Here is a 14,157-nt window from a genome sequence, read left to right as displayed (position 1 = left end):
GTAGTGTGGGAAATATTAAATTATCTAATCTTATGCATATGCCAACTGAGTTGCATTGCCCGTGTCTATGTACCCACACACTTAAATTATTGATTGAATGGTTGTGACAGACTCCACGATACACACGCTTTATTTTATTTTATTAATTTTTTAGACTCCACCACTCTCCCATATTTATTTATAAAACTGTTTTTAAGCACTTCAAATATTAATTACTCTATCTTAACTATCTTTTAATTAATCTTTTATATGTGTTATTATTGCAAGTATATTAATTTTAAACTTTAATATAATTAGTAGCAATTTTAGTCAATATCTAACAATTCTCTAAAAACTTTAAGTCAAGGTTTACCACTATGTGGATCCGGAATTTCTCAAGGGTGACTAACTAGATAAGATGGATGCAAATTTCAATCCTACTATCCAGATATATAAAAATATATTATTTAATAAAAAATAATATTATATTAATATATATTACTTTTATAAAATAAATTAAATATTTTTAAATAATTTTGATCTCACTCATTAAAAATGTTACTGAAGAGTATTGCACCATTCACATATGATACTTGTTATCCTAGATGAAGAAAATACATATAAATTGACTAGTTTTAAACTATTGCACAGATAAAATAATGATAATTTAAGACTTTCTCTAGTATTACTATCTTCTTTTTCTTTTGAACTTTTATTGATCTTACAAATTGGTTACTCTAGTAAAGAACTATTGGACTCTACCCATGCTTATTAATATTATAATATATTTTTTCAAGCTTTAATTTTTGGTTTATCTATTTATGTAAATAATTTAATTCCTGTAAAATATTAACATTTTTAGTAAGCTCCCACTTTATGTTTCCATATCCATAAAATTAATTTCACTTTGAAGACTGGTGAGTTAACTTTTGAGAGTTAGACATAGTTTTCAAATATTTCTATCATTAAACATGTAAATAAATTGGTATGATATTATTTCAACTTATATATGGTCTTAAATTTGATTTTGGATAAAACTTTGAAGGTTGATATCCTTTGGGCATCTTTGTTAAGGATATTGGAAATGGGCCTCCATATTGGGCTCGAACGGTTTTCATTATCATGTTGACAAGATGGTGAGGCTGGACCAAAAAAAAGGTGATGGCGAGGCAGTGTGGGACTAATAAGCATTTGTTCTCTCCTTCAATATGAGAATCCTTTATTCACCAAAAACTAAAAAAGATGAGAATCCTTTGTTAGATTATAAATTTAAATTATGCCATCTAAGTATATTTGGAGAAGATGATAGAGTGTGCTTCATTATTTTGTTAAGAGTATAGCTTAATGGACTTTTGAGCCAATGCATATAAAAAATGATAAAATATGTGTGTGAATACAATTAAATTTTATTTTAATCTTTTAATGATTTTAAGTCTAAATGTGTTTTTAAGTCTAAAAAATTGTGTAAACTCAGTTTACAGACATAAACAAACAAGCATGTATTCATGAGTTCATATTTCTTCATCACATGAGGTTAAAATGTTGAAAACTCTTCAAATGAAGTAATTTGTTAGACTTATTGGGTTAATAGCTTTGACCAATTTTTGATGAAGAAGCATTCATTCAACATTCAACAAGTGTTTGTTGTAAATTGAGTTGCTTCTTTATTAGTGCCATTGATAGAGTGTGAAATTGGACTAACTACAATTTTTAAGTCTTTTATTGTTCAAAGACTATTTTCCTTTAATTTATCTTTCACTTAAAACAATAGAATGTGTGTTTAATTTCAATCGAATATTAGTTGGTATCCTTTATGCTTTAAAAGCAAAGGACAAAAATTGATTCTCCATGAAAAATGTGAAGGAAAAAAAATGTAATTGTATGATATAATAAGAATAGTTAAAAGAAAAAAGACTATAAGAAAAATAATACAACTAATAAGATTAAAGCAGTGTTTCTCTGTAAAATATATGTAAATATTATTATAAGTCTTCATTAAGGTTTGTAACATACTCTAACTTTAGAATGAGCATCCCTTTTATTTTTAAATTTAATTTCTAACATTTTTAAAGTTAAATATTAATTAACATTTAAAAATCATTTGACAGATTTAGAAGATGACAGTTCTAATAGCCTAAAATAATAAATTTGCCAGAACAAGAAATGTTGGTGCAGGCATCATATAAGTATTATGAGATTCACATTATTCTTTAATCTCATGGTTTGAATCTGCCTGAGAAAAAGGCTAGGTTCATGTCAATAATTCAACAGAGTTTTTAGCACTATTATAGTATTATTGGCAATTAATCTTATGTTATGCTCTTTTCTGTCTTTATCATAAGAAGTAATACTAATTTTTCATAATATATTTACAAAGTAAAAAAATATTTGTAAGTACATTAATTATTATATTTATATAAAGAAATATATTTATTTAATATATGATTCACTTATTTAATAATTTATTATTATAAATATTTTTCAAATATATAATTGTTTTTAATGAATTAATTATTTAAGTTTTAGAAAATACTACAACATAGGAATAATTAATTATTTAATTATTAATTGGACCCATCAATGTGGCCAAGTACATTGACACGCGCAGTTTCATCTTTCCTCGGATCTTCTACGTCAAAACGATGACTAACATTTAAATCCACTAATTTTTTTATTCAACAAAGAAACAAAAACTGATGAAAGAAAAAGGAAACATAATTTAAATTAGTATTAATATAAGTGGCCATATTTAACATCTCAAAATAAAATTTTAGAATCTAAATACTATTTTTAAAATTAATAAAATATTATATATTATAATATCAAATAATCAAAATTAATTTATTAAAATTCATTGTTAATTTTTTTTTATAGAATATATAATACAAATGAATATAAGTATAAGAGAAATTACGAATATCTTATTAGTGTACTAATTAATATATTTAAAAAAAATTAATAGGTAATTCTTATAAATATGAACATAATCAAAGATAATGGAAGTTGAAATTCTGCAGATGCATAGTAAAAAAATGGATTAACGTTATCTCACGTTTCTTCTCATCTTTATAGAATTATATGTTGATTTGGTTGTAGGCCCCATTTTTTGTTTTCGTTTCTTCCGTTCCATTCACTATAGAATTTTCAAACGATGCATCAGTAGTGCGCACGCTTGCATGTTCTGACGATTTACTGCGCAGGCGATGCGCATGGAGATAACCTACGCATCGCCAAGTTTCTCCGACCTCCCAGCCGTCGTTTCCTCTTCAATGCCGTCGCCGTCGCCGTCGCCGGCGACCTCCGCGCGCCCTATCAGGGTCATTCCTCTTCAGCATCCGACCGCTGCGTCATCGTCTCCGCCGCCAAACGTCGCGTTCTCGCGGTGGACGGCGAAGCTCCGGCGAATGACGTGGCTCGAATGGATCGAGTTCTTCCTCCCTTGCGTCCGTTGGATTCGCATCTACAAATGGCGCGAGTATTTCCAGGTCGATCTCATGGCCGGCATCACCGTCGGCGTCATGCTCGTTCCTCAGGTGATTGATGCCTGTGTTCTGAGCTTTTGAATTGCAAGCTCTTTTATCTTTATTTGTAATTCTTATTGAGTTTAAGCTAATGTTGTTCTTTGTTTTCGCAGTCTATGTCATACGCAAAATTAGCTGGGCTTCAACCTATATATGGACTCTGTAAGATTGCTGAACTACTATGCTGTTACTGAATTCTCTGGATTATGCTGTAGTTTAAGCACCGCTTCGTATCTAAATTTGTTTGAAGTATAATATTCTAGTACTTTATTTTTCCTGGTATAATTTGAACTAGCTTCCGATTTTTCTCATAAATGCAATTTTCCGTGCTGTAATCGTAAAAATTTTGAAGAGTGAAGTTTGGTATGTTAAATATCTTGAGTGATTAATAATTACGGATTGGAAGGATTTTTTGAATAAGAATCATCAGTGATTAAGTGGGAAAAAGTTGCTAGAGGTCGTGAACTGCTTTTTTTTTTTTTTTTGAAGAATTGGAAGAATGGATTAAGGGTGGAAATTAAAGGTAAGAAGAATGATACCATATCAAACCAGTTAAATATGCAAAGTGAATATTATACGCCATATCTGCCTTAGCATGTCTCAAAGTTTTATTCCATTGAATCTTGTCTCTCGTTGTTCTAAGCAACGGGGCTGTTCGTGCCATGTTGATGTTGATGAAATTCTATCCTTTAGCTTCCATTTGTTTCTAGTCACTTTCAAATGATTTTTCCTACCTTTTCACGCTCTTTCTCTGCATTATTAATCTTTTACATCCTTAGGTTATATGTAATACTTGATTATTAATGTATTCTTTCTGCAAGGAAGACTCTGGTTTTGTGCCCATATTTGTGTATGCCATATTTGGGTCTTCTCGCCAGCTTGCAGTTGGCCCAGTAGCATTGGTTTCTCTCCTGGTCTCTAACGTGCTCAGTAGCATAGCTGATCCGTCCAGTGAGTTATACACAGAGCTGGCAATATTACTGTCCCTTATGGTGGGGATAATGGAGTGCATAATGGGACTTTTGAGGTATTTTTTGCTTTCCTTATCTTCATCAATATAGGTATAGCATTTTAACTTGGCTAGGAATCCATGCATGAAATTTTATTTCTCTTTCAGGCATCCAGTCACTCTAAGTAAACATCTAATTTCACTCTTTCTTCCATATTCACACATCTATAAATGTACAAGTGATCAAATGATTGTTTTATATACCAATAGACATGGTTGTAGTAATATCATGATATTTGTAATGTCATAACTTACAATATAGCTTTATACCAAGAAGAGGAATTAGACTCTTATTGCTTATAATGTACATACTTGTCTTTTGGCTACTTCAGGCTTGGATGGCTGATTCGATTCATTAGTCATTCGGTGATCTCTGGCTTTACAACAGCTTCAGCTATTGTCATTGGTTTATCTCAAGCGAAGTACTTCTTGGGGTATGATATAGACAGAAGTAGCAAGATCATACCACTGGTTAAGAGTATAATAGCTGGAGCAGATAAGGTATGCATTTTGTTTGGAATTTGAGTTATTTATGGAATTTCTTTATCTAGGGTCTATGATTACCGAGCAATTTTTCTGGTAAAATTTAAGTTGTATTTCATATCATTATCACACAGATTTAATCCTTTTGCATCTCTTTGTTTTTAAACCTTTGGTACCTATACTTATTAACGCTGCTGATAACTAGTGGTGTAGGAGACGAGAGAAATTAGGACTAAGTTTGATGATAGTTAGATTTTGTATGATGGTTTATAAGTGGAAATGAATAGATTATAAGAACATGAAGTTTTAGGGACAACTTAGTGACTGTTTGGATATAGTGAATTGAACAGTACCTGCTGAATTGGAATTCTGGGTATGGGTTCTCGGACCAATCTTGACAAGGAACAACAAGGGGGTTGTTAAGGAATGGATCTTTAATTCTTTCTTAGTAAAAAATAGGTTTGGGAAGGTCAGAAAATAAAATAATTGAGAATAAATTTAAGAAGAATAATAACTCACACTTAACTTTTTAAGGTTCCTATAGCATTGTTCTTGGTTGAATATTGAATCAGAATGAATGCATTATGAACATTCAAATTGACCTCATTTATGTAACTCATGTTGCAATGATTGGGATTTATTGGTAATTGTAGCATTTAAAATTGTCAATGCATTGGATCCTATGATTCCAATTAAAACTTGCTATTTGTAGGTTCTTTGATAAACTGGTCCAGTATATTAAGAGAAAAAGGAAAAAATATCTGTATTATTCACAAGAACTCCTTTGGTCAATGTGACCCTGAGGTAGAAACAGTACAATGTGTACAGCTTACTCCTAGAGACCCTGAATACTCTTCCAATCCAATTCCTAAAACCCACCTGTTCCCTGCTTTTCCTCCTCTTGCTTTTATATCCCTTATTCTATTAATGACCGGTCCTAACTACAGTCGTTAGTTCCGTTCTGGTCTCCTACCTTATTCTTACATTGCCTATTATACACTTTCTTTAATATTGGTCTGCTATCATTCTTATTGTGTGCACTGCTACTTTTATAGCTAACTTTCTTGAGGCAAGGGCATCATTTGTCTTTCTAGCAGCTAAGTCCTAATGCTAATAATCCTGAACAATTATGATGCAATAATATGTGTGGGATATTATAAACATCTGTTTAATCATTAGTAAAGTGGAGTTTTTGGAGAATTTATTAATAACCTCGGATCTCTTGATGCCAGCGTATCTGGTGTCATTAATATTTGGCATAAATTGATCAAGTATATGGAGTTTGAGAGGAAACCTTGGTTTCATAGAGTTTACAAATGAAGCATTTGATATGTTTATGGATCCTCGGTTTTAAATTTGTCATAAATATTTGTTGCTTTATTTTGAGTTGTGAAGTTGTAGATATGACGTTTGCTGAAAAATGGAAATGTATGCATGAAATGCAAGTTAAACTGAGGGTTGCATAGCAAGTACTTAGTAGTTAAATAAGCAGGTCTCTATGATTCAGAATATACCTTTTAACTAGTTCTGATACCATTATCCTCCTCTAGGAAATATTTTTGACAAGCATTATTTTTACTGTTCTTGGTCATGCTTCAGGTTGACATGTGTTTAATTTCAAATCATCGAATTGCAGTGCCCTTCTAAATCCACAGTATATTGTTTTCAAAGATTCCATTTTGAACTTCATCCTGTGATGAACCTGTTATTTGTTAATACTTTAAAATCATCATATATGTTCATTTGTGTGTATTTCTTTCCCAAATCATTTTGATTTTTTAACTTATCAAGAACATTTTCCTTTTTATAGTTTTCATGGCCCCCTTTTGTGATGGGATCTGTTATGCTTGCAATACTACTTGTCATGAAACACCTGGTATGAACCTATCTCTGATGTTTGGTAAAATACTTATCTTAGTTATCAGCATCCTACTCATTATATGGATGTTATACAACCAGGGAAAATCGAGGAAGTACTTGCGATTCTTGAGAGCAGCAGGTCCTCTTACAGCAGTAGTTCTGGGAACAACTTTTGCAAAAATATTTCATCCGCCATCAATTTCTTTGGTGAGTATCAAATATATGTGATGAGGTTTTGGCTTCACAATACAGAATTTCCAACATGGTAATAGTAGTAACAATCTTGGTAAAGCTACAAAGGATGAAGCTGCTTGCAGATACCATTAACTAGAATTTACAATTATGTACTATTACTACAACATTTTGTTCTTATACCCCTATAACTGTCATGCATAAAATTTTGAGAAAATTTGTTAAGTGGATATTCTGAATTTCTGACAATTTTCTTCTAGGAGAAACATTAAACAAAGAGGTAGTTGATCATGCTGACTTAGTTAACCATTCTTGGTTATGAAATATGAATGTAATCTCAATACATAATAATCATGTTAATTTGTTCTTTTTTGTTTATATTATTGGAGCATGAATGTTCTTTTTGTAAATGAGAACTATGTATGATTAAGGTCAGTATTTCACTAAAATGTTGATGATGCTGATAGAAATTAATAAACTGACAAATATTTCTGGTTTTTAATTAGGTGGGAGATATACCCCAAGGCCTACCATATTTTTCTGTCCCTAAAGCTTTTGAGTATGCAGAGTCCTTAATTCCAACTGCTATTCTTATAACCGGTGTGGCTATACTGGTAAAATCTCCCTTTTCTCCTATTTGAGCTTAAGTAAAATCGTGTCTGGGGAACTTTATTCCTCAATTACATTAATTTTCAAACTGCAGGAATCTGTGGGGATTGCTAAGGCATTAGCAGCAAAGAATGGGTATGAATTGGATTCAAATCAAGAGGTATATTTCTTTCCAAAATTTATTTACTGCTCCAACATAGTGTTGGACATGTCCCCCCAAACTCCCAAAAGTTTATGCAAGAGTCTTAGTGTTGGGACTTGGGAGCTAGTTAACTTTTGTGAGAAGTGTCTCTAAGGTTTAATTGTAGTTATAGGAAAAAAGAAAGAAAACTTTCTACTTTTTTAACTAGAAATGCTTCACAACTATTCCTTGTTATTTTTGGACAGTTGTTTGGTCTTGGTGTTTCCAATGTTCTTGGTTCATTCTTTTCAGCATACCCCACTACCGGTAAGACTTCTATTGAACACTGAAAAATAAGGAGTCAGTGTTTTGTAGTTGTTTACTTAGATTTTGGTGTAAAAGCTTCAATTGATTTCAACTCTATGGTTTTATTATTTTCAAAGGTGAAAAAAATATATTAAAATGGTTTTCATTTCTTTCGAATGAGTATGCAGGATCCTTTTCAAGGTCAGCTGTTAATCATGAAAGTGGTGCAAAGTCTGGAGTATCTGGGATTATTTCAGGAATAATAATAACCTGTGCACTTTTGTTTCTAACTCCATTATTTGAGTACATACCTCAGGTTTGTTTTTGAGTCTTTTTAGGTCATAGGTCATGTTTGAAAAATGCTTTTCCTGGTGTTATCTTTTTTGAAATAGCTCCAATGGAAGTTCTACTTCCAGTTGACAAATTTTACAGATGACATCTGCTGGTATCCAATCTTTAGCATCAATATTAAAACATATATGACATTAAGACTTTACGAAATTATCCAAAATTTGGGCCCATTTGTTTAAGTTTTAAAAACTTTGACATATAACTTGTTTTTAGTGCTTATTTTCAAACGGTACCTTTTTTAGCTGATGAGAAAAACACTACAACACATTTTTTTTGAGTGTTTTGCTTTTTGTTCCAAACATATATAATTGTTATAATTTTTTTAAGCATATCTTTTAATTGAAAAAACACTTATTTTCTTTCAAATAATGGGCCCTTTTATCATTTTCTTTCTGCCATAATTTTTTAAAATTTTGTGCACTTTATGCCTACTCTGTCACTCAAATTTAAGAGATGCATTTTTCTAGAAAGCTGATTATGAATTTTATGGCTACAATAATCCAGTGTGCTCTTGCTGCCATTGTGATCTCTGCTGTGATAGGTTTGGTAAGAATTCCTCTTTATGCTGAAGGATTTGTTTCTTGTTCAAAATCCATGTGTAGTCTTTACTCATTTCTTATAGTGGCAATATGGAAAATAATATTTTTCATATTCCCTAAGAGAAAATAAGAGTTAGAAGTGATTTTTAATCAATAAATAAAAGAGTGGAAATGGTAGCATTATTAGTTTTATGTAGTACAAAATAGAAAATATTATGTTAAAATAGTTTGTTTGTATCCTTGTTCAGATATCCAACATCTTCATGTCTAATCGAGCTAATTTTATAATTTATTAATTCAAGCTATAGTCTATTGTACAAAATTTCTGTTTAGCTGCTATATCATTTTAGATAGTTGCCTTGCTTGTCAATTAAGCATCACTCTTAATTTTTGACATGATTTTTTCAGGTAGATTATGATGAAGCCATTTTTTTGTGGCGTGTAGATAAGAAAGATTTTCTTCTTTGGACCATTACTAGCACTACAACATTGTTCCTTGGTATTGAGATTGGTGTACTTATTGGGGTGAGTACAGGGTGAAATTTGTTGCGTTATTAAATAATAGATGCATGATACTTGCAGAAATTTCTTTTTCCTTTACTCCTTCATTGTCTGTTATTTCATTCTGATAAAGCACGTTCAGAGAAGAAGAAATGGTTACACAGTCATTTCTTAAGATGTTGGACTCATTCACATATAAATAATGTAAAGTGATTTTCCTGTATTTGACTTGCAAAAGTTGTGGTGTTTTCCATATGCTAAGATAATCACTTTTTACACTTTCTAAGGGTTTTGAAATTGTAGGTTGGGGTTTCACTTGCTTTTGTCATTCATGAGTCAGCCAATCCACATATTGGTAAGTTGGTTAGTCTAGGTTCAGAAATTACATATGCAATTGTTCATGCTAGTTATGTATCTTAAGTGTGGAGTCAAATCAGATTGCAGACATATTCCTCATGTGAATATCTTAGAATCATGTCATTCATGTTAAGTGTAAGATTTTGATCGGGCTTGTTCATAAAGTCCTTGACAGTATGGTTTTCAACTTTAATATATAACGTAAAAAAATGAATAATTCAATTTTGTGTCTAATACAAAGCTAGTACTTTTCTATTTTTGTAGAATGGTTTTGACGATATAATGTCTGCATGGGCATAAATATTGTATAAAATAAAGATATGTAAATATGCTGATATTATTGTTTGCTCTGCACTACAGCTGTTCTGGGTCGTTTGCCGGGGACAACTGTTTATAGAAATGTAAAACAGTATCCTGAAGCATATACATACAATGGAATTGTAATTGTTCGTGTTGATGCTCCAATTTATTTTGCAAACACAAGTTACATAAAGGACAGGTAACAAGAAATGAGTTTAATTGACATTTTTCCAGCCAAGAGCATTGTTTAATTCATTTAGAATTCTGTATCAGGTTGCGTGAATATGAAGTTGATGTTGATAGTTCTACAAGACGTGGACCTGAGGTCGAAAGAATTTATTTTGTGATTCTAGAGATGGCACGTAAGTCTTGCTTGCCCTGTGTACAAAGAAGAATATGCTGTATTGTCATGTGTTTCAGCACTATTATCATTACGAGCTAACATATTTCTGAGCATGTTGAGATTATGTGGAAGCTTTTTCTTTTTATTTTCTTTGCATTCTCAGTCTTTGATGTTATTCTAATTGAAAGTAATTTCCTAGTTAAATAACCCCAAGAAATTTTTGTATGTTCTAAAGTGATCTAAGTCCATCTTTAGAAGCAATCATCGTACTCCACATAGCTAATATCTTGAATCCTTACCAGCTTTTCATTGACTATCCTCCGTTTATTCCCATAAATACCCTGAAGTTGGTACTGGCTGTGGCATAGAGTCTTCCTTATTAGGTTCTCTTTATCACCATGGGTGCTGAAATTTCTAGTAGTTCTCTGACTCGAACAATTTATCACAACCTCATTTAAACATGTTACTTATTGATTTCAAGATAATATCGATACCCCCAAGGAATATGGTTCCAAAAATGTTGTATCATTCTATCCCTAAATAGTTATGCTCAATAGTTTATTGATTAATAATACAATTATTCTTAATTTTGTGTTTTTTATCCTATGCATATGAAGTTGTGTGGTATTTTGAATTGTTACTTTTTAGTTTCCTCGGACACTGAATTACATGAACAACGTCATACTGAAAGTTTGTAGATGTTTTCCACTATAGTTGCTCTTAACTGTGAAAGGGAAAATGATGATAGTTTTGCCTCTTTGTTCTAATCTTAGCATATGGTTATGACTTGTGATGACTGCAGCTGTGACCTACATAGATTCTAGTGCTGTTCAGGCTTTGAAAGACTTGTATCAGGAGTACAAATTGCGGGACATTCAGGTAGGATGAAATTTTACTAAAGGTCTACAACGTTCCCACCAACTAACTTGAGCTTGAATTTCTTGCAGATTGCAATATCCAATCCAAGCCCAGAAGTTCTGCTTACATTGTCTAGATCCGGTCTTGTGGAGTTGATAGGCAAAGAATGGTACTTTGTGAGAGTACATGATGCCGTTCAAGTATGCTTGCAGCGAGTTCAAAGCTTGAAAGCGGGATCTAACAGCTCACAAACACCACTCTCTTTACCAGAAGACAAGCCAAGTTTCTTTGCACGTTTAATGAAAGAGAAAGGAGAGAACCTTTCAATTACTGACTTGGAGTCTGGTAATGGCAGGCCTCCACTCCCCAGGGACAGAGATTCACAATTGGAGCCATTATTGTCAAAAGAACATTGAAGTCTGCTTTGTATCATATAGTGAAAAAATTGTATTTAGCCATTCTTTCAGTTTGTTTTCTAATGAATAGGTTAAATCCGGTGTAATAAAGCTTATGTTAAAAAATAATGTGTGTAATTATTCACCGGTAGTTGTAAAACGTACTCAATGAATTTTGAAGAATGATTTTATGGTGTACTTTATGTTCTAGTCTGCAACTCTCCTGTCTGTCGGTTATCCCTAATTTGATAATCTTGTTTTGTTTAATTTCAGGGTTACCTTCGGGGAACCCTCGCCAACTTTAGCATACCCTGTTTTACTGCATTGATTTGCGGTTATTAGAAGAAATCAGTTTATGATGCCTTAACAAAAGACCTAAAAACAAAAGGATTCTGGCTGAGTGAGAAAATTTTGGACATCTACGTTTTGTCATGTGTTCATTCTTTAAAAAAAAAAAAATACACGTGTCGCATTATTTTCAGTCGGGACTATAATAGTGTAAAGACCATACAAAAAATTCTTCATTAAAACCCTTATGCAGGTTAATGTCCTTAAAAATAACATTAAAAAGACATATTCTTACTTAAACATTGTATGACATCCCAAATAAGATCAACAAAAAATGCACGCCACACTGTGGCAACATCAAGTTTAAAGGCATATCTATCGACAAGCAAACACCTAAAGTTACTCCTGAAAAAATTAGGCAATGCAATGATGCATCTAACGTGGTCCTTGAATTCAACGTTGTCATCAGTCTTTTTTGTAATTTTGGAGAGCACATTCTCATAAATCTGGGCATGACTAGAACTACACTATCATTTGACCCGCCTTAAAAAAATTATATTATTTCAATGACATACCATTTGAGATACAAATTAGCTTGTTCTACTTGACATATGGCTTAACTGCTCCCGATTTCGTTGGTACTTGTTCTTTTATTCTAATTTGTGTTAGTTCAATATATTTTTCTTTCGTATCCCAGCTATTATTATTCCTCCAGTACATGCCACATAATTTTATATTCCAGCGGATCCAAGTAACTGCGGGCAGATAAATGATTACTAACCTTCTGCTTCAAAACTGAGCCAAATTTGCATTGGGAAAATTAATACCAATCTGTGTAAAAGATCAAGCTGTCACCAAATTTATCAGTGCATGGAAAAATAAAATGTTATTTATCATCTAGAAACACTTTACACTCTTTCATGTTTAACAAATTCAATGTTTGAAACATTAATCAAGACTAAGAGAAGAGGAGGACAAGTAGAGAAACCTGAATAGAAATGGTCACATGGAAGCAAAAGCTGATACAGAAAGCTCCCACTACAAGCACTAAAAAAATATGTCCAAATGTAATTATGAGTCCCACATCGATGAAAAATGTTTCAGTGACCCAACGTCTAAGATATAAATAGGAGGAACCCAGCAACATTAGAACTTGCCTTAAACTAATGAGTAAGGAAAACAAAGCGAACGGTGGGAGCCGGTCGCAGCACTCATTCTGAGGTGCAAGAATTTATGGAGGGGTTATAGGCTGGCCATGTGTTGACGCTGCTTACTTTGCAGAACTCGCGTGTGCGGGCCTCCCATATCACCCCAACCAACTCTAATGAAAATTTATGATTGCTTCAAAATCTAAGATCGTAATGGGAGGCGTTTATTTTTCTGAATTGTTCTGTTAAGTGGCAGACAGTGCTCTGCTTTGTAGTTCATTCAAATAGACTATGCAGTGATTGCCATATGCCAACGAAAATTGTAACCGAGTAGGCAGGGAGTGTTTTCTATAAAATTATGTAATTTTTCATCCATTTTGAAAATTTTATAAAATGGCAATAATGCAGATCCTAAGTGAATATTTACACAAGAAATTTTCCTATAGAAAAATAGCATCTAAATCACAGAAATAAATAAATATTCACGTTATAGAAGGGTAAAGTATTTATATAAAAAATATATTAGCATCTAAAATACAGATAAACATGTCTCTAATAAGTCTATTAATAGCTCAGATTTGCGTGAAAAAGGAAAGGAATAATAAATACTGAAATGTGTATCTTATAGGTATTCAAATCACGTCATGTTTAATCAATTTAATTACATAATAGAAATGTGTGACGAACAAATATAAATGCCCAATGTATATATCACTGGGAATTGGGAGGATAGATATTTCAAGGTAATGCTTGATTTGGAGGGCAACTTCTAGATAATCTGATCACTGTGTTACTCTGCTTGTTAGGTTTTTGTATGGAATTGCTTATTGGATGTCGCTGGGGTTTTACAATTATTTAGAACTATATATTTTTTTATTTGATGAAAAATTATATTAGTTATTCTTAAATTTTTGACATCTTTAAATTGGACTCCAAATTTCTCTGTATTTGTTCATTCTTTTAGTGTATTTGGAACTTCTCTTTCATATTATTTGTA

At 32.1% G+C, this 14,157-nt stretch overlaps 1 protein-coding gene and 1 non-coding gene across 2 annotated transcripts; both read left to right on the top strand.

Moving 5' to 3' along the window:
• The first annotated feature begins 3,041 nt into the window (after positions 1-3,041).
• LOC113863909 (sulfate transporter 4.1, chloroplastic-like) lies at positions 3,042-11,988 on the top strand. The gene is made up of 17 exons (XM_027497688.1): positions 3,042-3,512; positions 3,614-3,662; positions 4,326-4,527; positions 4,842-5,010; positions 6,803-6,868; positions 6,952-7,059; positions 7,551-7,658; positions 7,748-7,813; positions 8,041-8,101; positions 8,269-8,396; positions 8,936-8,977; positions 9,379-9,495; positions 9,775-9,826; positions 10,189-10,327; positions 10,402-10,490; positions 11,274-11,350; positions 11,419-11,988. The coding sequence occupies exons 1-17, from the start codon at positions 3,183-3,185 to the stop codon at positions 11,743-11,745; spliced, it is 2,130 nt and encodes a 709-aa protein (XP_027353489.1). The 5' UTR covers positions 3,042-3,182; the 3' UTR covers positions 11,746-11,988.
• A 1,177-nt stretch (positions 11,989-13,165) lies between these two features.
• Positions 13,166-13,315, top strand: LOC113864079. The gene has a single exon (XR_003504683.1). It is a non-coding gene; the product is annotated as a U12 minor spliceosomal RNA (small nuclear RNA).
• Positions 13,316-14,157: the final 842 nt, after the last annotated feature.

The sequence above is a fragment of the Abrus precatorius genome, unplaced genomic scaffold (genome assembly GCF_003935025.1).
Source record: "Abrus precatorius isolate BTA unplaced genomic scaffold, Abrus_2018 Scaffold3, whole genome shotgun sequence".
Taxonomy (NCBI): Eukaryota; Viridiplantae; Streptophyta; class Magnoliopsida; order Fabales; family Fabaceae; genus Abrus; species Abrus precatorius.
This window is presented reverse-complemented; position numbering and strand designations above follow the sequence as displayed.